At 45.0% G+C, this 24,107-nt stretch overlaps 1 protein-coding gene across 4 annotated transcripts in view; it reads left to right on the top strand.

Moving 5' to 3' along the window:
- The window catches only part of TPCN2 (two pore segment channel 2), a 675,604-nt gene that overhangs the window by 614,024 nt on the left and 37,473 nt on the right, over positions 1–24,107 (top strand). For all 4 annotated transcript variants that reach the window (XM_069623451.1, XM_069623453.1, XM_069623452.1 and 1 more), the window contains 2 exons: positions 13,751–13,824; positions 16,479–16,572. In XM_069623451.1, coding sequence (XP_069479552.1) covers positions 13,751–13,824; positions 16,479–16,572 — 168 coding nt within the window. The remainder of the gene's footprint in view (positions 1–13,750; positions 13,825–16,478; positions 16,573–24,107) is intronic.

Genomic DNA, 24,107 nt, shown 5'->3' with positions numbered 1-24,107 from the left:
CAAAGAGTTCTCACACTGCAGACCTTTATGAAATGCACACAGACACAGAAGGGGATTAGGAGGAGGATCAATATTATGATGGGGATGATCATGATGAGGATAATAATGACGATGAGTCAGAGGTTTATACTAGAGACTCTCCAGTTCCACAAGACTCCCCTTTACCTGATTCCTCAGTGGATAATCAGCCCGTGTTTAATGACCTCTTAATAAAAGCAGCTGAGCACTTCGGGATTGAGATTCACGAAATTCAGCAGGACAAGGATTTTGTCGAGGATATCCTGGGAGACAAAAAAGCTGCTTACCCAGTTTATACCCATCTTAAAGTCAGTTCAAAGGAGGATCCAACCCTCACTTGAAACACCCAATCAAACCAGGGCAGTCAATCCGCGAATAGAGAAACTATTCCGCCTGGCACCATCTGATCCCTTATATATAAGAGGATAGGTTAGGCCGGATTCACTAGTTGTCACAACTACCTGGAAGAGGGCTGGTACACCTTTGGCCACTTCGGAAGCTCCCCCAGACAAGGAGAGCAAGAAGCTCTACACCATGAGTAGGAAGGTGGCAACTTCGGCAGCATTCCAAGCTAGGATCGCCAACAATTCCACACTGTTGGTAGCTATGACTGCAATAAATGGGATGAGATTACGGCCCTTGTTGACTGCTCCACAGCCTCTAAAGACTAAACTTGCCCTTGTAGCAGCTGAAGGCAAAGCTACTGCCAGCAGTCTGTTAAAAAAACAACCTCAACGCCGCAGACAATGCCGGACGCAAAATTGCAGAGGAAACATTGAGGCGTCATGCTTGGCTTCACCAATCTGTTTTTAAGCAAGCTGGAGACACAGGCTACGTTGCTAAACATGTCAGTGGAACTAAATGTACTATTTCGCAAAGCGGTGGAGGATGCTCTGAAGTCGGCCAAAGAAGAGTATGATACTCTCAAAACCCTTGGCCAATTTACCAATAAACAAACTGGGCAAAGAGGCGGAAACAATTTTTGATGTTTTTGCAGACAAAATTCCCAAAGAGGCTCCGGCTATGGACAAAACCAGAATGTGTCATGGAACACCAACCAGAGTCAAGCGTCCCAAGGCTATCCAAGAGGCCAGTGCAGGAACCGCGGCAGGCAGAAGATCCTCCACTTGCAGTGGTGGAAGGATGCCTCCCAAACAGTGACAGCCCACTACTGGTCCCCTCCCATGGCTCCCCAGTAGGGGGACGGATTTCAAACTTCACCCACGCATGGGAAGAAATAACCAAGGACAAGTAGGTGTTATCAACAGTAGCGGAAGGTTATTGCGAGGAGCTTCTAGGAATGCCATCAAACCTCCTTTCGCGCCAATCGAAAACATCAAGAGAAGAAAAACTCATCTTGATAGAAGAATGTCAACGCGCTGCTCCTCAAGGACGCCATTGAGATTGTGCCATGCAAAGAGGTAAACAAGGGTATTTATTCAACATACTTCCTTGTGCCAAAAAAAGATCTTACAATGCGCCCTGCAAACACTTATGTAAACCCACAAATGTTCTGCATGACAATGCTACAAGAAGTAATTCCCCTGCTAAAATGGGGGGATTACATGGCAACATTGGATATGAAAGATGCCGGTTTTCTTATTTCAATGCTCCCACCGCACAGAAAACTCTTGCGGTTCAAAGTAGCAAACCAGCACTAGCAATTCAAGGTGCTTCCCTTTGGAATAGCATCAGCTCCAAGGGTATTCACCAAGGTACTGGCGGTGGTGGCGGTGCACTTGCGCAGGGAAGCAATCCTAGTGTACCCCTACTTGGACGACTGGTGATCACAGGAGAGACTCTTCATCTTTGCAAACTAAATATGCAAGGAACCATAGATCTTCTCTTCAAATTGGGCTTCTCGATAAACGAGAAAAAATAGTCTTGTACCAAACACATAACAAAAACAGTTCTTAGGCATTGTATTAGATACAAGAACAGGCTTAGCCTTCCCATCCATGGAAAGAGTGCAGAAAATGCTTTGGCAAATACCCCAGTATCAAGCCGGTCTCCAGAAAAGCCTACACAAAGTTATGTGTCTGCTAGGCATGATGGCATCGTGCATATATCTAGTCCCACATGCACATCTGTGCATTCGACCAATGCAGGAGTGGTTGGCGAAACAATGGTCTCAGGCAAGTGGTCAGTGGGACAATCTAGTGGACGTTTTGCCAAAACCAGTACAGAGCCTACGCTGGTGGACAAGAGAAAATCTGTGAAAGGGAAAACCCTTCCACGATCCGAAAGCACAAGCAATTGTCACAACAGACGTGTCACTCTCCGGGTGGGGGGCTCACTACCTTCACCCCAAAGCAAATTGTTGTGGATCCAGATCACTGCACAGAACCAGATAAAATGCTTGAAGGGCCTTGAGTACTGCTAGTAGTTCCAGCAGATTGAAGTACAACTGACAAACCAGTCGGTTCAGATTCTGACGGACAGCACAACTGCGATGTTCTACATCAACAAAAAGAGGGGCACACACTCTCCAAATCTGTCCAAGTTGGCACAGAAAATATGGAAATGGGCCCTCAGACAAGGAATATCCCTATCCTCACAACACATTCCAGGGGTACTCAACACTGTAGCAGACTCTCTGAGCAGAGATCCCCTACCAGAAGAACACGAGTGGTAACTAGATTCCGGCATCATAGACCACATCTTCTCTAAATGGGGTTACCCCACAATAGACTTTTTCACTACAGGAGAAAACAAGCAATGCCCAGACTTCGTGTCCAGGATCCCCCAGCCAGACTCCGGGAACACCCTATGATGAACTGGTCAGGGACATTTGCTTACGCTTTTCCCCCGGACTCAATTAATGAGCAGGATAGTGAACAAGATGCACAGAGAACAGATGAAGCTTATCCTAGTTGCTCCTACGTGGGGGAGACAGCCGTGGTATCCACATCTGCGCAAACTGGCGATGTGCGATTCGCATCAAACTCCCATACCTAACCGACCTGTTAACCCAACATGGGGGAACAACAGTGCACCCTCTACCACACTCAATGGACTTGGCAGCATGGCCCCTGAAGTCATAGAGTTCGGACACCTTAATTTACCACATCGTGCATGGATATCCTCAAGGAGGCAAGAAATCCAAATACTAGACCCTGTTATTTCGACAAGTGGAGGAGATGTGGTGCCAGTCTAAACAAATAAACCACATAGAATCTACTCCTTCACACATTCTCAACTATATGCTCTGCTTGGTCCACCTGGCGGCTTTATCAGCTTATACCACCTTTCAGAGTGAGGCATTGTGATGGGAAATTCCAGTCATTAAGGCATTCATAGAATCCATCCTCCTGTTTCTAACCCACCCCCAGGATGGGATCTCAATGTAGTACTAGCAAAGCTCATGGGGCCCCCAATCGAGCCTATGCTTAAGTCAAGCTTTAAACACCTGACATACAAGACTGCCTTCTTAGTGGCTATTACTTCCATAAGAAGAGTTAGTGAGTTACAGGCATTGTCAGTGCAGGACACTTTCTTTATCATACATAAAGATAAATTGGTTTTACATACTCATCCTACGTTCTTCCCCAAATTCATTTCGAAATTCCACGTGAACCAATCTATTGAGCTTCCAGCTTTCTTTCAGAGACCAACTAGCTCAGCTGAGGTAAAACTCCACACACTGGATGTGAGGAGGGCGGTGCTTTACTACGTAAACAAGACCAGACCGCTTTGAAAAACAGATTAACTGTTTGTCTCCATAGCACCAGGCAGAGAAGGAGAATGAATTTCTAAGAATGCCATCTCCAGATGGATAGTAAGATGTATTCAATCGTGCTATTCATTATCAAACAAGACACTGCCTTTTACACCAATAGCTCACTCCACAAGGAGCAATGGAGCTACTCTGGCTTTTATCGCAAATGTCCCATTAGACAGCATTTGCAAAGCAGCTACATGGAGCTCAGTACACTTTTAATCAGCACTACTGCATTGACACACATTCCAAGACAGATACACAGCTTGGACAAGCGGTTCTAAAATATCTATTTGCCGCTACTCCTTCTCATGACCCACTACCTTCTCCTAACACTGCTCCCTAATCTATGCATAGCATGTGATCTAAGCAGATTCCACAAGCCTCAGAACAGATACAATACTCACCATACTCATATTTCTGATGCTTGTATCTGCTTAGATTCACATGTGCCCACCCTTCCTCCCCTGCGAGAAGGTGCATAGATGTTATGAGTTTTCTGCCTATATCTGCTTGGATACAACTGTACTCACACTACACTTCATGCAACCTCATGTCAGAACAAAACAATCTGGACCTCGATGCGTGAAGGACCTTGGGTAAAATGGGCGTCACACTAGGGATAGTATTACTGGCACACCCTGTCGACGTCCCTTTTCGCGTTTCGAAAACAGCTGTAATACCCTGCAGCTTCCACTAGATGTTGGCCTATGCATAGCATGTGAATCTAAGCGGATACAAGCATCAGAAATAAGATTACGGTGCGTAATGTATCCCATTTATATATTTTAAATCGCCAAAATGGCCAGGATGAAAACTGCTGCAGCAAAAATTGCCACAACAAAAAAGCAATAACCGGAACATTGCTCTTGCTGTCCTGGTCAAAAGCCATTAATGTCTATTTTTGATTGCGATATTAAAGGGGTCGTTCGTTCAAACATTGTATTGTTTAAAAAGATTGGACATAATGAAAAATATATATTAAATATTTTACAAAAAAGTTCCTATGTAAAATCTTTGGGAAATCAACTCTTCAAGGTTTTTACTAGGAGGCATCCATTTTGTAGATTTCAGTAGCCTCCTGTGTTAATGTTAAGCTCTTCTCTCCCGTCACAAATCAAGCAAAAAGAAACTACTGGGAGCTTTTGCTTATTACTGCCGGAGAGCAGAGCATGCCTTTTATTGTGGCGACATGCCTCCAGCACATAAAATATAAAAGGAAAGCCACATCAATTATGAAGACTCTGATGCCCGCAGCTCAGCAGAATGTTTATAATTATCGTTTTAAGTTTCCCGGGCTTACCCTCAAAATTAAAAGGAAAGCCACGTCAATTATGAACACTCCGCCACATGGCGGGGTAGCAGAGTCTTCATAATTGCCGGTACTTTTGTTTTAAGTTTCCGGGGAAGCCTGAGAAACTTGAAACAAAAATGACAGCAATTATGAAGACTCCGCTGCACGCCACAATCCTGTATTAATGAACTCTGAGAACCTGACTTCATTAATACAGGATTGGGGTGGCCAACGTGAATGAAAATAGGGGTGGGGGAAGCACTCACCTGGCCAGAATACAGGAACAAGCCTCCAGCTGCAGCCTGCCACCATTCTCTGGTCTCCGGCAGTATTAAGGAAATTCTGCCAGTAGGGGCTTTTGCTTGATTAGTGCCGCGGGAGCAGAGCTTAACATTAACACAGGAGGCTGCTGAAATCAACAAAATGGATGCCTCCAGGGGAATAAAAATCCAGACTTCGAGGCTGATTTCCCAAAAATGTTACATAGGAACTTTTAAAAAAAATATTTTTTATATATATTTTTGTTATGCCCAATCTTTTTCAACTACATTTTTGAGCGAACTACCCCTTTAATAAAATCCACACCTGAAAGATTGCTTTTGGTCTCCATTATGTTGACAATACGAGTGGGCACACTTTAGGCTTTATTTGCCATACATCCATACAGAGTGTTCCAAAAAATAAATTGCTTCGGAGAATGGAATCGTCCTTTCTGCTGCAAATTCTCTAATTTCTTCATGAACCAGTGCATCTGTTAGCCAATTTTATTTCCTGATCTTTTCTCTGACTCTGCATCATGTTGCTATAAAAGGGCTCCTGAATTCTATATCAATAGAATTGAACAATTCAGAATGTCATATACACTTTTTTTGACATGGCAGCCATTCACCCAGAAAGTCGGCTTCCAAGTCCTGCATAGCTTGGGTAGTTTTTTTTTCTGGGTGCATAAGTGCAATGTTCAGAAAATCCTCTTCTAGCAGGGACCCATGCAAATGCTGCTTCTAGATGCAGGTCTGAGCGACTAGTTGACATATGCTACCTTCTTTTGGTAACCAGCACTGTATTTGGCCAGGCATTGCTCAAGAACAGAAAGCTAAGTAGAGTATCTTGCTTCCGTAATCTTACTTCTTGATGCTACATGAAATATCCAAGGAGCCTGAGGAAAAGGGGTCAAGATGTACCTGTAGTTAGAAATTACTCACTCTAGTGACTTTTTTGTACTCGGTCTGGCTTCCTTTTTCAACAACACGCCTATCCAGCTCTGACTGATCCCCCCCACTATTTTCTAGGTTGTACCATTTGTGGGACGAACGCATCAGAGGTATAGAGGCTGGTGTGTGTAGTACTCTTGTGTGGTGGATTTGCACCCACATGCAGACTCGCGTATGCTTTGCACGAAAGGCCTCTTTCTCATTCCTAAGGCTACAGATATACCAGTGGTCTGTAGAACATACGACAAGGATTAGTGGTAAAAGGGTCACTATGCTGAATAACTTGTGCTAATTTAGCCTGGTACGAAGGCAACAAGCCTTAAGCATCCAGTTTGTTTGGGGCTGTGGTCAGTTTAACTAGTCTTGAGGTTATCGTTGTGGTTTCATTTCTTCAGTCTGAGTTTATAGGTTGGATCTTTCTACAGCTGTGTGCTAGTGAATGATTGTTCTCTTTTTGCAGTAGAACGTATGGACCTGAGTGTTCATATTATACATTTGGTGTTATTTTTGTGACTGGTTTTAATTTTTTAGGGCAAAACAATAGGATTTCTTATTTTCTTCTATTTGCTAATTGTATTTTAAGGAAGTATCCAGATCCCTGCACCAATTCTTCCACAAGAAGTGCTTCTTTCTCCTGCGAGCGGCAAAGATGATCCTACCGTTCCTATCATTTGCAAACAAAACAACCACCATCATCGCCCTCGCCATGGCCAGAGTAGACTACGCCAATAGCCTATACTTGGGTATGCCCGAACGACTTCTTAAAAAAAACGACAACGCATACAAAATGCGGCAGCCAGATTACTTCTAAAACTGCCCCGAAAAGAACACATCACACCTGCACTAAAACACTGGATTGGCTACCAATAAAACAACTAATAAAATTCAAAACAATGTGCATCGTGCACATAGCAGTACACAACGAAGACGCTGAGTTCCTGAGAGACAAACTGCACCTACATCAACCAACAAGAACGCTCAGATCAAGCAGTGACATCCGCCTGGAACCGAAACCCTACAATAAAAGAAAACTCGGAGGATCCTCTTTCTCTCACCAGGTGCCAAAAACCTGGAACGACCTACCAAAGTACATGCGTAACACAAGAAACCACCTACTATTCAGGAAACTACTCAAAACCTGGCACTTAACTTCATAACTAGAAGACCGCCCACAGGGACACACACACAACTAAAACAACGAAGAGACAGACCCCAATGCACACTAAGCAAGCAACTGGGAAAAGATCTTAAGGAAGATACTCCATGACAAACCAAACGACTAACCGAGAGACAGCCATGACGGGACCCAAAAGACCAAATACGTAGCAAGACCAAGACGGAAGTACCAGGACGAATCATCAATAGCACACTGTCCCAATCCATAGCCATGTTCCAACAGACCCTTGTCACGATGGATAGCAAGGGAATAGGGAACACCCATCCCTCTGCTCCGAAACCAGTAGATGAGAAATAGACACACCCAAACACACTATACAATGCTCATTAGGATACAGCTGGGAGCGCGCCATGCCATCACACACAAGCAATTACAAAACAATAGCTTTTAAGAAAGACACTCCACGACATACCGAAAGACTAACTGAGAGATGGCCACGACAGGAGGAAAGTAAGACTGAATACATAGGCTGACCAAGATGGAAGTACTAGGACACTTCATTAACAGCACCCTGGCCCTGAACCACTTCAAATTCCAACAGACTAATGTCACAATAGATAGCAAGGGAACAGGGAGCACCCAACCTCGGCTAACACACCGGAGGGAGAGAAATCAGACATACCTATCACACCATACAATGCTAATTAGGATACAGCTGGGACCACACCGCACTATCACACACTACAGTCAGACAGCCTATATGGAATCAGCAACTGCCTCACCCACAGGAATACAGGTCAAACAGAACAAACGTATTAGAACCAATATACAGACCCCACTAACCCAACTTTCAAATCTCTGCATACTTAACCCACCCAAAACTCACACAACCATCTCTCACCCAGCAATCCGCACACTTTACCACACTGCATCAACACACAAACACATAAACAACACCTACAGCACATGAGGTCTGGCCCGATCCGATGCTCGCACCAAAGCTCAGGACACAGTGTATACCAAACTGAAGCCGCCAACAGCACACCACTTCTCCCACTCCCCTACTCCCGCTCCACCCGACTAACCCTCCCCGCCCCCTTCTTATTTACAGATCCGCCAGAGCGCCTGGGGACCAATTCCGTTGGTGACGGGGCGCTATATAAGTACCTTTTCATAACATACCATTGATACTCCTATGCCCTTTGGCCCTTCCTCGCTGCCTTTGGCATGTCGTTTAATTGATTGATTGTTTTAGTAATACAGATTAATTCATAAAGTTCATTCACATCTCACTTTTATGAGCATACCTCACATAGCAGTGAATATGTTAAATCGAATTTATAATTGAGCAGTAACACCAGCATTTATAATCCTTCATGAAAGCTCATTTCTTGGCTAATACATGTAGACCCAAATGAACCTGGTTGGAACCACATTTAAATTCATTGTGATCAAGATATTCTAAGAGCGTGTGGGACAAAATAACTGATATATGGCAACATCTTGAAGGACAGAACTGTATTGGGGATAACCAGGTTTTACAAAGGTTTAGAAAGTGATAATTGGGTGATAATACGGGGGTCTGGGTGGGTTGCCCGGTTTCGGACAAAATGACCGAATACAAAATACTGAATGTGTGATTTGGCCGAATTTCAGCCGTTTGAAAAATCCAATGGGCGAAAAGTTCGACCAAATCACGCATTTGGTGCAAGGGGCTGCAGGGGTGTCCCCCGTACCCTTGCTCACTATATTGTGAGTGGTTGGTGCGGTGTGCATCCCCACAGCTGGCCCCAAAAAAATAAAGGAATGGACCCTTCGGTGTCGGTTCTCGATCACGGAAGTGAAAGGGAACAGGCGTTGCAGGGACACAACTAGACAGAATGTAAGGTAAGTAGGGGGTGGGGTGTGGGTAGGGGTTTGGGAGGAAAGACCGAAGATTATTTCAAAAAAATAATCTTTGTTCTTTTCTCCCTCGAACATTTCTGATTCGGTCTTTCAACCCCAAACCGGGTTGCCCTGGAACTGTGCACAAAGCAGTGGCATCAATAGGGAATTCCTAGCATGTAAAGGGCATGCACAGTTGGAACACAAAATTGGTTATAGTACCATGATACGGTCAAAAGAGAAAGATGTGCCAGATTTTAGCCATGAGATATGGAAAGCTAGAGGGGGTAGTATAGGCTGGCAGCTATTGCTTTGGTTACTAGTCAGTAGGAAGGACAAGAACATGCAGCGAGGCGTGGGCACCTCAGATAATTGGTAAACTGATGCCCCAGAAAGTATTAAATCAAAGCTGTACTTGCACGTGGGGGAAAGAGTTGAGTAAAGGGCCACAAGAGCGGCAGGGATACCTTGGTTGACATTCACAATCTCTACATCTTTGACTAGATTAGACCCCATGTTAATGTTAAAGGATATTTGTACCATGCGCTATCACCACCGGAGTGATCCCCTGGTGCTCTGGCGGATCTGAAACAAAGGGGGGGGTGTAGGTTTAGGCGTGTTAGTAGGACAACATTTGGAGAAGAGCAAGGGATCTGTGAAGTACTGTTGGCAGCTTCAGTTAGATTAACACCGTTCGCCAAGCATATTGGTGTGCGATTCGGTTCTGCATCCGTCGTGTGCTGTTTCGGGGTCTGTGTGGTGTGGTGGTTGTTGCGGTGTGGTAAAGTGCGTGCGGGTTGCTGTGGCTTTAAGAGGTGTGGTTGTGTTTGGTTAGAGTGTGAGAGGTGTGTGAGGAGTGGAGAGGTTTTTTGTAGTTTTTGGGGTTGGTTAGTATCCTTGTTAGGAGAGCTGCATATTTCTTTTTCGTCTCCTTCTTGATTTCGAGACGGTTGTTTCCTTTCGGTGATTAAGTTTCAGCGTGATAAGACTGTCTCATCTGTTATTATGCTAAGTTAGCTACTTTCGTGTTATCCATCTTTTTATTCGGCTAGCCCTTTTATCCCAGTTTCTTTGCTTTAAACTCGTTTTTTGGATTGATTTACTTGCGAGCTACGCCCGTACCCTACGTCGTTTCTGAGTGGACAAGGTTGTTGGTAGTGTTGGGCATGTATGTTAAGTTTCGATCCTCACAGGGGGTTGTGACTTGGGTTCTGTTCCACCTAGTATTGTCTCTCTTGTTTTTGTAGGAGTTTCCCTTTGTCGGTCCTGGGTGTTGAATGTGCCATCATATAGTCTGTCAATCTGTTCTGTGATTCCTGTTTGATTGTTTTAGTATTTGGTTCAGAGGTGTTAAAGAGCCAGGTTTTTAGAAGTTTTCTAAATTTTAGGTGGTCTTTGGGTATATTTCTTTCGGGACGTTCCAGGTTTTTGTGGCTAGATGGGAGAAAGAGGAGCCCCCTAGTTTTTTCTTGACGTATGGTTTTGGTTCCAGGCGAATTTCATTGCTTTTTCTGAGGAGTCTTGTTGGCTTGTAGATTTTTATTTTCTTTTGTAGGAATTCAGCTCCCTGTCCGCCCTGTGTGTTATGCAAAAAATGTTTGGAACGTGATAGGATGTTTGATTGGGAGGCAATGTAGTATTTTTAGTGCTGGAGTGATGTGGTCTCTTCTGGATAGTTTGAGGAGGAGTCTGGCTGCTGCATTTTGGATGTGTTGTAATTTCTTAAGGAGGTATTCCCGCATCCCTACTATCAAAAGTGCCAAAGCAGGAGGACTCTGCTTTCCACACCTAGCTCCCAAACTATGAAACGCCTTTCCCAACGCATTAAGAGCCGAGACCTCCCTCGCAGCGTTCTGTAGAAGTCTCCAAACTACTCTTCAATTAACACTATACCCCACCATCACACCCCTGCTACATCCAGATAATAGATACTTCCAAATAACCAATGTATATTTAGATGAAATGCAATGTAGCTAAGTATCTTCTTCCTGTAACCAGCAATGCTCTTGGTGTGCCGTCTCTGTAACAGCGCCACGATGCCCTAGGGCTGTTGTGTGCTTTATAAATATTAATAAATAAATAAATCTCGAGGTAGACTGTTCACGTTGTCAATTCTCGACATGATGTGGGCGATGATTGTCACTGTTTTGTGGGTGAAGGAGAGGAAGGGTAAGATTCTTTTTTAATTTTTTTTTTTATTTTTTATTGACACTTCAGCTCAATGAGCCCTGAATCCGAACAGACAGGACACCTAACTTCTGTTACAGCAATCAAGTCATAAACTCCAAATTTCCAATTCAAACAATGGTATCCTGAGGACACAGAGAGGCCCCCTTACAACATTTACTGCAATTTCCCTTAAAAAAAATGTGTTACAAGACATAACTTTCATTAAACTGTAATGAGTCCATAAAGTCCACAACAGCAGAGCTCAGTTTAAAGTTTTGGCTAGGATTCTTCTTTTTGCGTGAAGAGGACGAAGCATTTCTTAATTATTGCCTTTACTTGTGGTTCTAATGTTAGGGTGTTGTCCATTAGGACTCCCAGGTTTTTTACTACCTTAGGTGGTGTGGCCGCGGTTCCTATTTCTGTTAGCCAGGGTATATAGGTGGTGTTATCTTGGTTTTTGGATATAACCATGATTTCTGTCCTTCCTGGGTTGATTTTCAAGTTGTTGGCGTTCATCCAGTCAAAGATTTAATTTAGACATTCTACTTTGGTTGAGTATCTTCGATTTTGTAGATGATTTGAGTGTCGTCTGCGTAGTTGTAGCATGTAATGTATTTTTTGAAGATCCTGATTACTGGAGTCTGGTAGATGTTGAAGTATTTTCTGAAGGAGGATCTATTGTAAGGCGACGGCGTCTCTAAGGATATGGAGGACCAGAACAGCATACTTTTTAAAATGACCTACTGTATATGAGCCTGTATGGATCAGATGTAGACCCTATTCTAATTTCTGTAATAGACTCCCTATACTTTAAGAATTTGACGTCTTTTAAATTAAAGGTAACTTATACCTCTGAGAAGGGATTAGCATTGACGCATCTAAGCACCCGGCACAACCCTCTTTTGTATCAATTTGCCCAGAATAATGTGTGTCCTGTATTACATATATTGTTACACCAAACACGTTCAGGCTGCTTTTGACCTATGGCACCAAGTGTGGAGGTGTGGAAATCCTTGTAGAATTGGTATCCACTTGTTTCACTAATAGTCCCATGTAATTCATTCTGATATACAATGCCAATGGTCCCTGGCCATCGAACCTGCTCTAAAATGAAGACAGACCATCAACCTGCCCAATTCAGCATTATTTTAAAAGTTGACCCAAAAGAGACACACTTTGCAAAAATTAGGATTGCAAATAGAATTTTCTTTTAAAACCAAACATATGTCTCTCTTTACACGAAGCAGCACTATCCACCTATTGTACATTGTACGGGCCAATCACTTTATTTTATGTATCTGAAATGTATACACAACCTAATTACTTGACTTTGGTCAAGTTCTTTCTGGTGAACACTCTGACCCCGCACAGTCTTGATCTTTAGAAATCTGTCTAGGCCAAGTGTGGATCCTTACCTCTTTATCCACAACGTAGCTGCAGCGTTCTCGTCTGGTTATTAACACACAACACAAGCTGCGAAGAAGGGTACATGTAAGGGCGGGGATTCTGCTGTTTTTATCAAATGTGCCTCCATGAACGTAGCAAAAAAAATGACAGAGCGACAAAAATCTGATTTATAGTTTTAAAAAGTTTTAGCAAAAGGATACCCAATAGGATATTGGCGAATTGGTAGCTTCTAGAAGACAGTGAAAAGGGTCTAGTGACTCTAGTCGGACTCAGAATGGGCCCAGGAAGTGGGGAGAGGTGGTTGTGGGACACTGGTGAGAGCATGGCGGGGCACCGAGGCAGGGGGTAGAGTGGATCTACGAATAGGTGTTAGGCTCCATTTGGTATCACATAGGATGAGGGAGATGGGACGGGGGAAGGAGGGTTAAGGGGTGATGTGGCAATATGAGGTTTTTTCGGCACTAGAGCAAAGGTATTTTTTGGTGGAAAAGCAACGACCAGTCATTAAATCGGACAACATATTCAACGTGTTGCAACCGTTCAGGTTTGCACCGCTGACTGGGCTCAACAGTAGTTCATTTGAATGTTTTCGTTTGATCAGGTTTAGCTGGTGCTATAGAGCATTAATTAAAGCTGCCTGCAGCTGTTCCATGTGACGCCGCCACACGGATCCAAGCCTGAACGATATGTGCATTCTGGATACATTCGACTGCCAGGAAAATGAGAATTGAGGTGTAGTCTACAGGCTGGCTTTAGGTGAACTATTCAGGAAAGTTGCGATTGAGCTTAATATAATGCATGTAAAGCCAAACGAATGGGGGCATTGTGCATTTGTGTAATGCTGGGTTTCTAATGATGTGTCCATTACGGCAGCTGTGCTCCTGCTAAATGTATTGAGGGAACCCTCTGACGTATGCTCTCCTTCATTCAAGGTGGTGTACTATTCCTTCGCTATCATTGGCATCGAGCTTTTCCAGGGCGCCGTGCAGCCACCAGGAAATAAAAGGTAAGTCGCTAATCGGAAGGGAAGCCATGTTTTATGGCGGTATTACAGCGACACCACAAACGCTTATGTTCGAAGGATGTACACAATGCTAGATGAACCCATGTCTTATTTGGGGGTAGGGGAAATGAAGCAGCAATGCACATGATAAAGTAACACTAGGGGTATTGAATAAGCTGCAAGAGTATCCGTCTTCCAGATGTCCACCATTTGAATCGAGTACTATGTTTTTGTTGAGGAGCATCTACCTTCAATGTAGCGTATCAGGCCGCTTGGAAAGCTTATTTTTCTCTGGTCTGAACTGAGTTTTTCCAACTGTAACCAGGTGTTAGACTCTCCTTCGTTGACCTCCCTGAGCTGCATCTGCAAGCTTATGCAAAACCAAGGAGTACATGTTTGGTTAAGAAAGCTAGAGCACCGTTGTATTACTGCATCTGTGACTTCAATCTCTGCCTCGCTGCTGGTTTGCGTAGAGGTGAATTTTAACAAAGTATGGTAATTGTCCCCGGCAACCAAAGGTAGATGCTGCGTAGTGTGATAGAATCTAACAATACCATGTTTTGGCAATGGCTAATACACTTCCCTGCGTATACCATTGGGCATCATTTCAAGGGTTTGCCCCCTTGATCTAGGGTAATCGGGCACAGCAGAATGTGACCACGTTTGTCATAACTTGGTCTTCCGTTTGCCCCGTGTGATGTTTGAACAGTTTGGAAATTCTTTTTTGTTTTCGTGCTGTATCATTACAACCACTAGAGGGTAGCATTGCTCCATAGAACCAAATTGAATGTTTAAAGTAGTTTAGATTGGCATAAGATTACACAACCTCAGACAGCCTGAAGCTCACTGGTAAGGGTAGTGACAAGTGCATAAGCTTTCCCTTTCCCCGGGGGGCCCTCAGGGTGCTGGGTTCCATACAAGTGCACGACTGGGCGAGGGGCCCTTGGGAGGAGCATTGTACTGAATGTAATGGACATTAATTGGATTTAAATATGCTGTTGGACACACCTTGTTTTTGTAGATTGTTACCTGCAGTGAGTGAAGCTTGTCACAAAGAGTGAAGTGGGGCTGTCTTGGAAAATAGTATTAAGGGTTGGGAGGGAGTGAACAGTTGAGGGCGATTGTATCAACAGCCTGTGCCACGGAAATTCCATTTAAGGTTATGGCAGTAGTTTGGCTGCACAGAATTCAGTCAGGTCCTAACTCCTAGCAATCAATGCCACATTTTTCCAGCAAATGGTTCGTTGGTGTAGAGTGGACGCATGCAGCGTCCTACGTAGATGGTGGATTGCAATGCGATGCGATGCCCCCAGTGGTCAGAAGACGAATCTCTGCATCACTAGCTCCAGCAGATGACCAGGAAGTCTGGACCACCTTGGGTGTGCTTTAAGTGGTATCCAAAATCGAGCCGGGGCTCTTACGGGAGCGTGGCCTGGCAGGGGGTCGGCGTTGCAATTGAGAGGCAACACTTCCCTGACTTGAGTGCCGCCTGCCTGTTAGGCCGCATCCTTTCAGCCACAGCCCATAAGAACCCTGGCTCGATTTTGCAAAAGGACCGTGGCCTAACAGGCTGCATTACAGGTCAGGTGAGTGCTGCTTAATTACGGCTCCGACCCCCTGCCAGGAACTCCTTTGCATCGATCATGATCACCCTCACGTTGAAGTGTGAGGGTGGTGTTGCCTGCCTCTCCATTTTAAAGGGGTGCTTGGTGGGGGGATGTTGGGGGCTGTCCCGGTCCACCGGGCAGCCCCATATTCGTGTCGGGTTGCACCCGACACGACACACTTCAGTGCGGCGATCACGCCGCATACTCAGGGGTGGGGGTTCCGCCCACCCCGCTCCAGATCACCGGAGCGCCTCACCCAGCCGGCTGGCCACCGGCTTACCGCGGCCCCGGCTCTGGGGGCACCCAGGCCGGGGTCGCCTCCCCAACCCGCCTCACATGGTTGGGGGACTCACAGGGACGGCGTTGCCCGGCAGGGGCACCGTCCGGACGGCGTTGCCCGGCAGGGGCACCGTCCTCCAGCTGGGCCCCGACCTTGGGCCCAGCACACGTGGCGAGGCACCCCCCAGGCACCAACACAACACACCACGCGGAGTCAGGTTCACTCGTGACTGCCGAGCCGGAAGCGGCTCGGACCTTTTATTAGGTTGGTCACATGGGTAACCATGTGACCACATACCTCCATGGAACGTACCATGGCCCCTCACAGGGGTGCCATGCAACAGGGGAGGGGTCGACACAAAGGAAGAAAATGCTAGGCTTTTTTTTCTAAAGTCTGAATCTCTTTCGCTTATGCACAAGATCTTCAGGCTTTAGAAAAAATGCCTTGGCTTATTGTGGGCTGGACTTTAGGGAGCCCCGGCAGGGCCCTGTCTCAAACACAATTCTCAGAGACGGCCAGGGTACTGCCCCGGGCTAGTCTAGGCCGACTTAAAACCTTGACCACCTTCCTGGTTTCCCTGCTGTGACACAGCGCTCAGTAGGTTGGTGCAGAGCACAAGCGCTCAAGTCTTTTCTCTATCTTTGTGACTGACTACCAGAATTGCGTCTTGGAACTTCAAAGCCTTGCCAGCAAATTGTATTCTCAGCTAAAAATAAGCAAAGACTCACCCGCAATCAGTTTCGCTAACAATGAATTGCCTTTACTTGCAGCGCTGATATAAATTCAACCACAGACAACCTCACCAGCCAGTGTGGCACCTTTGAGCAGCTGCAGTACTGGCCAAACAACTTTGATGATTTTGCTGTGAGTATGGTCACGTTTGGGTTACTGGTTCTCTTATTTTGTCTTTCAGTATCTTGCTGGCCTGCCCTAATACCCTGTGGCTTCAAAACATGCAGAAGCGGGAGGCCCAGAGTCAGCGTTTTTGTAAAGGGGATACCTGTGCCCTGTCACCAAGTATCCTAGCACAGCACCCACCTAACACACCCTGGGGAAGTCCTTAAACTTTGCTCTTCATTCAGCCTCTCCTTAAGTAACTGTGCCAATGGACATGCCTGTTCTTGGTGAGGGCAACACAACTCCTGTGCCGCAAGTCATGGGTAAATGCCCAGTTAAGAAAACAAAAGGCACTGTACCCGGAAGTAGCAATTCAAAAAGGAATGACTAGCTATGACTGAATTCGCATTTAAATTTAAAGCATGTGACACATGTAAAGTAGAGTGGTCTTGCATATTTCCCTTCTGCCACTTTCGTGGCTTTCCGTTTCATATCCCTGTAAGAGCGCAGGGAGGCTCTAATCGATGCAGAGGCCGATGCGAAAGCATGGTGTGTTTCAGGAGTTCGGAAGAACCGGCTCCTCAGTGCTCGCGGGATCTCCTGCCTTTGAGACATGGGAGTGAATGTGTTTATCAGGATGGGAACATCCAAGATTCAATCGATTCACAAACGCTTGCGATCCGCGGTAGGGCCTAGTGGAAAACATCCATTTGGTTCAGTCTTGGCCCCCGCTGTGTGGAAGTCTCTGCTTACTTGATTTCTCTTCTGCTTTGTTTTTTAATAGTTTAGGTTTGTGAGCAGTGTGCAAATGTGATCTGTGCCTTAAGGCGGGAGGACTCACTCCTGAGGCCCATACGTTGGGTGTCCCCCTCAGAAATCTGTTCAGTGATGATCTGTGCCACTACGTAGGTGCAGTAAAACACAAGTTCTCCCTCACAAATGTGGGCCACGGCATCAGGCATAGCATGCTCAGCTGACCCCAAAAGAAATGGGCACATGCAAAACGCAACACAAGTTGAATACATGACCCGCTGTGCTGAAGCACATAATGCAGATTAATGTTTCGTGAAGGAACTCTGAGCCAGGCACACTACTTCCAATGGGCCGCTTCCACTGGGATCTCATTTTAGGAATGCTGTGGCAATAAGCCCTGAGACAGCGGGCCAATACCGCCCCAGGGGCCCATAGTTACAGGCCCAAGCACAGTGAGGGCCTTAACGAAGGCCCTCTGGGCATTACCACAGGCGGGATTGGGCAGCCATCTCTGGGCTTATTGCCATTAGTATTCCGGGGTCAGCAGGCTCGGGGAAATTAGTTTTCCCCGAGTTTGCAGCCGCGCAACAGTAATGGCTTACAAAACCTTTTCAAGCAGCATGTCTTTGCCGTTTGAAAAGGTTTCGTTGCAGTACGCGCTGGTTCTAGGAACACTACACCGCGCGTACTGCTTCATTAGTACGAAGCAACAGGGCGCCAACTTTGGTAAATAGACTAAGCTTTTTAGGAAGCTCTTTTCACCCACTTCAATCGCCTGTAGGGGGCAACACCTCCGAGCTGTGCGCCATAAAAGGCAGCTGGCCGTGCCTGTATCTTGTACACTTGTTATGCTCCCAATGCTATTCACCACCCCCAAATCTTCTTGCAAAATAGACATTCTTAGTCATTCTCACTTTTAGGTAATCAAAATGATCTACGTCTCTAATTGTTCTACCCTTAAATAGAAAGAAAAGGTTCTTCTACCGCTTTTTATGGCATACCACGGTCAAAGTTCTTGCTAGATTAACACCCATCACCTATTTGCAGTCGCGAATGAGTGATCAGCCAATCAGGTGGTTGGAAAAGCAGTCGAAAACACTGTACTTCCCGCTTTTTCCAGCCACCTGAGGCACTTCCTTGGGAGACACCATCTTGATTGAGTGGAGGCAACACAGTCTTCCTGTTGCTCCCCCATCACCAGTGGTGGAAATGGAAAAAAGTTGGTGGGGGATCCCACAGGGGCGGGGGTGGAGTTTGGGGTTGGGGGAGGTGTCTGAAGTGGCAGGGTTTAGAGGGGGCAGAGCTGTCAGTTGACCTCCGATCAAAGGAAATGTCCAAAATAATACTTTAAATCAACAATATCAAACATTCGGGCACAAAAGGAATGAATGGCCATATGCAACTATGGGCCACTTTTGCATTGGAGCCTAAGACAATTTTATGCCCCAGTCCAACCCTGGCAGCCAGTATGCAGACGCTTAACATTTGCCTACAGCATCACTCACAAACCACACTTTTACTCTGTGCACGAACCTAAACGAGACAAATTACACAGGGTCACCGAGTCAGCACACATTAAAATCTGGCCTCTAAAAATATATAACGTATCTGAGGTGCTGCATTTTATAGAGGTCAGATTTGAATGTGTGCTGGCTTCCGTGTCTCTCTCTGGTGTTTGTTCTTAGTTGGTTATACAAATAAGTGTAAGCAACTAAGAATAAACACCAGCGAGACACAGGAAACAGGTGCACAATGAAAGTTAAAGCACCGAGGGAAGAGTACAAAATAACAAAAATGCTATGTGCAGTGTGCACAGTCCGCTTGCACTGTGGGGCAGATTAGACTCCAAGCCCACCAATGTGGGGGCTCAGAGTTCTAATCTGCCATGTGCGAGCAGAGCACTGTGCACAAACAGTACATGGCAGATTAGATTGTGGGCTCGGCAAGGAGCTGCTCTGCAACCCGCCGTCGCGGGCTCTCTTTTTAAAACATTTTTTTTTTTTTAAGTAACCCAGCGCAGAGCATGGGTTTGTGGGCTGACTGGCCGGATCCCGAGATCCGGCTACACACCTGGTGGCGGATCTCCGTTGGCACAATGACCAGCGCTGCCCATCCCCAAAGACATCTCACACCCTTTCCGCATCCACCTCCATCGCTCCCCACTTACTTGCTGGTCTGGAACGTTATGGTCCAGTCACAGAGCTCCTCCCACCCAAGCCGCCATGGAAATAGAAAATGGACTACGCCCCCTTTCCTATGGGTGTGGCCATCTTATTTTATATTTTTAACAGGCGATAAGGCTTGCGCAATAAGCACGTAGCCCATCGCTTGTAAAAAAAAAAAATGTTTTTGGACCCCGGGGTGCAAATGGCTATCGCCCCCATGTCGGTGGTGCCTACATGGCATGGCCGAGGCTCTTGCTACAATTGGGCCTGCCTAGACTCGGGCTGGCAGGCCGTTATTGACCATGCATGCCCTCGACGAGGGGTTGATTAGTACATTCATTCTAGAAGGATTCTCAACATTGCACTTGTCTGCTGGTCCCCATAGTGTATTGTGAGTTAAGCACAATGTCACTGGTATACAAAATTATACATTTCTTTGTTACCCGTCTTCGAAGCATCACAATCAAACGTTTGCATTTTGATTGCGAAAGAGCTAATATACAGAGAAAACCATGTAGGTGATAAGATACAGCCCTTTCTCACTTCAATATCGACTTTAAATGCTTAAGTGCATTCACCAGTCTGGTCATATCTTACAGTGGCCTTATTTCTGTGATGGTGTTTTTATACAAGTACATATTGGAGCAGGTTTATTTGATGACTCCAATATCAACCATAGTTTGCTCCTTTTAACTATATTAAATTCAGCCTTGAAGTTGATAAAAACAAATCCCAAAACCGATTTTTTTATGAGAACTATTCTTCACTATAAGGGCACAGATGAAGAAATGGCGATCAATCACGCCTCTGTTTTCCCTAAAATCACCTTAAAGCTCCAATATAAACCTATTATCCATAACTCAATACTTTAGAAAAAGTGTTGCTCCAAAAAAGACAGCAAGATGATACCTTAGTTAGAAGACATTTATTTGGAACCTTTCGTAATTTTCAAATGACTTGATCATGCATAGGAATAGAATGATGCTCTTGGAATAGCAGGAAAGCTCAAGGATTCACCTCTGGAATGCCTTATCTGTTCGTGTCTGCTTCAGATGCGTTTCCTTCACAAGGAGCTCTGCACTTCAGAAGCCCCCCCCCCTCCCCCCTGAATGGGGTAGTTTCAGTAGTAGCATGTGCAAACGTAGTGAAGGCCGGTATGCTTTAGACCTAGTCATTTGGGTGTCCATCTCCACTAAGCCTGTTGCCCACCATGTCCATCTACGTTTAAGCTGCGGATAGGAAATGCAGCAAGTCACTTGTTGGACACTTGAATTTAGAATAGGATTCAGGCTGGTGGTCACAATTTCAGTATTGCCCTCCCAGAAGGCCAATAAGGAGGGGGAACGATTAGTTCTGTTTTGGCCCGTTGGTTTGTGAAGGCTGGTGTGAAAAGGATAATGCTGTATTGATTGTGCTTCTCTACATCTGGGTCGGGGAGGGGAAAAATGAAGAAAATGGTTTTGCATGGAACAGGAGAACTAACCAGCACCTGAGAAGCTTATGGGGCAGGGCTTTTAAAGAGCTGTTAGGGCTTGAGCAGGAATGGGTCCAGTAACATAGTGCATCAGAGATGCAGATGGGGCTGGGGATGTGTCAGTAAAGAGCCATAGAAAATGTTATAGGAAAAAACAGGTCTTATCTGTTTTGACCTCTCCTTCTCTATGGGTGCAAAGAAAGGGAATTTGTTATCCGGGATAGTGACTCTTGAAGCCGCAATTTCTATTTAAACCATTTTCAAGTTTATTGAAAGCCTGTATGCATTTGTATATGTTTTTTGCGCATTTTCTGTCCTAAAGTTCACTTTTAGCACTGCAATTTTAAAGTCATCCAGGGTGTGATTTGGTTCCAAAAAGTGCAGACCGATGGCCGTGCCCTTACTTTGTCGCTTAAAGTTTTGTCTGTGTAGATTCATCCACTTATGTAGTTGCTGGCCAGTTTCCTCAACATAGTAGCCCCCCAAGTGACATTTCAAACACATACCCATATAGACTACATGCCAACATTGCTGGACAACAATGTGAAACTTCCTGTGGTGTTGTATTCCTGCCTTGTGTGGGATATCTTGTATCTGGACTGTCAATATGTGGACAGTTCAGGCACCCTTTTGTTATAGCATTGTTTTGTTCCATTTTGTGTGCAATGTGGATGTAACTAACTTTCTTTGAAATTAGCTGACTGTCTGACAGCAAAGAGGGGCATTTCAGAGTAAACCTCACACATGCTATATTTTTCCAGGATGGTATGCAGTTCTTGAGCATTCTTGCAGAGGGATTCCAATTCTGGATTGTATGCGGCAGTCATTGGCGCCTGATTTTGCGCCTACAATAATCTTACAACCTATGTTTAAATTATTTCTAGGAGCTATAAGATTAATGCAGTTTGTAAGGTCCTTTAGAGGTCTGAGATAAATGCCACCTCTTACTGATCTTAACTAGAGGTTACACAAAATAAACTGCAGCACTCCCTTCAAACTAACATTCAAAGCACATCAGGATTATTAATTGGCATCATAATGATCTCTAACCTTATATCAGTCCGACACCAAATGGATAAACACCCACTTGATTGGCCACTTAACCCCATAATTGCTGGCATCCTAAAAATCTAGTATCCCGACAATGAAGGTGCTTCAATGGTGCCTGGGGGCCATTCCGAGTTTGGAGGCAGCCATGGTTCTATTAGCACCATGGCTGCCTCCAAACCCTGGTCCGGGTCCGGTGTCTCTGAATGGGGACTTACCAGGTCATTCCAACCTTGGAGGACCCAGTAAAGCCCCATTCAGAAAACCATTCCCCATTCCCATTTGAGCCCCCATAGGGCTCAATGGGAATGGGGAAGGAGCTAATAACTGGCCCGCAGATTGCGGGCCCGTTATTAGCTCCATGGTCCCTTAACGGGTCCCGCTAAGGACGGCTGGTCAGACCAGCCGTTCCTGGTGGGTCCCGCTAAGGGACCTCGGAATGTGGCAGTAGGGGGTTAACGGCACCGGCATCCTTACCGTTGCCGTTAACCCCCTACCGCCAGGGTCAGAATGACCCCCCATGTCTCTTGTAAACTCATAATATTGAATCATTTAATGTCATTTCTCCTGTCTTGATCCTTAAGTTTTGCTAGCAAACCTGCAATGTTCCAGGAGACCAGAGAGAGCCCTTTATTGTAAGGCTCTATAGACAATTAATGTATTTCTCTCTGTTTGGGTAGGCAGGATTTTGGTGCCAATTGTGCCTAGAACTGTTGGTGTAAAACAGAGTTGGGGGCTTTGTGCAAAATAATATTAACATCAGGGGCAGGTGATTTTACCAAAGGTGCTGCATTTCCCTTACTTGTTGATTAAGGACTCCCTGCAGAGCATTGCAAGGAGACATTCAACTAGATCAGAATTAACTAGAGTAACCTTAATAATGTCATACATTGGATTTCTTAGATCTGAATATCTATAAAAAGACCTAATACCACAACGCACCTTGACATATCTAATCCAGTGGATAACCTTGTTGGTAAGTGTTCGGATGTTATAATGCATTGTTGGGCAGCTTTTTGACCATTGTGATGTGCAAAGTTTTGCTGTCGTCCCCCTGCTTAGAATGAAGTCCCTTATTTTCTCCAGGGTTACCAGAGGGAGCATTGTTAACGTTACTGTATCTGAAGTTCATTTGGTGACCTTTCGCGAGGATCTGATGTAGGGGATACATACAAAAGCTGATCTAATCATGGAGCAGGGAAAAGATTTTTGGACTGTCCAACACTTGCAACATGCTTTTTAAAGATATTATAATCTGGGAGCTCCATTTTATATTGACCATCCTCAAAGAATATGTTATTACTATGTTGTACTTCTATCCCGTGAGCTAATTTACATGTGATATAAGAATAGGAATCTGACATGCAAAATTGACCAAAATCATTGATTTCCATAGTTTGGGTGGACGTATTTCTACTCTTACTTACTTGGTCAGATGCTTTCTTGTTGGCTGCATATTCAGGATCATAGGCAAAGGGGATAAAATTTGTTAAAAAAATCAACCCCTTTAACAACACAAAATGTAACTCCCTCCCCCTCAGTCTCTTCAACTGACACCAAAATAGGAAAGTGAATCAGGCAAATTATGACATGAGTCGGAATGGATTTCAGCCAGCTGTCCAAACTGGTTGCCATGTTCCCTCTGATTAGTTCAGCTAATTTTAAAAGCATTTAAATGAGTTAGGCACACACTCTTACTGGCTTTTACTTAACGGTCATCCAGACTTCTTCTCGAGGTTGAGTGAGGAGGGATCTGGGAGATTCATTGATTTATTAGGATGAAATGGAGGATACATACTGTTCATTGGGTTGCTAGCATCAAGAAATTGAAAATCCACCAATAATGTCTCGATTTCAGTTATCAGTTAATTAACTTCCATTATTTGGCCTCCAGCAGTTGGTCTTTTTGGAAACCGGTTAAACACCCTGATTAAAACAGGCCTCTCTTTACCATGGTTGCAACAAAGCCCAAAAGCCAACGTCAAGAAAAAAAACTCCTTCTAAATATTCTTGTGTTATGTTAGCCAGACTTCTTAAGCACAGTTATGACCCAGGGGTATCTTGGTGCTATAGATTACCTAAGCCAGAACATTGGAGAGAAAAAATGAATAGGCAGGGGAGGA

Source organism: Ambystoma mexicanum, chromosome 11, assembly GCF_040938575.1.
Source record: "Ambystoma mexicanum isolate Mex_15411 chromosome 11, UKY_AmexF1_1, whole genome shotgun sequence".
Taxonomy (NCBI): domain Eukaryota; kingdom Metazoa; phylum Chordata; class Amphibia; order Caudata; family Ambystomatidae; genus Ambystoma; species Ambystoma mexicanum.
Note: the sequence above shows the minus strand (reverse complement) of the source record. Positions and strands in the feature narration are given on the sequence as shown.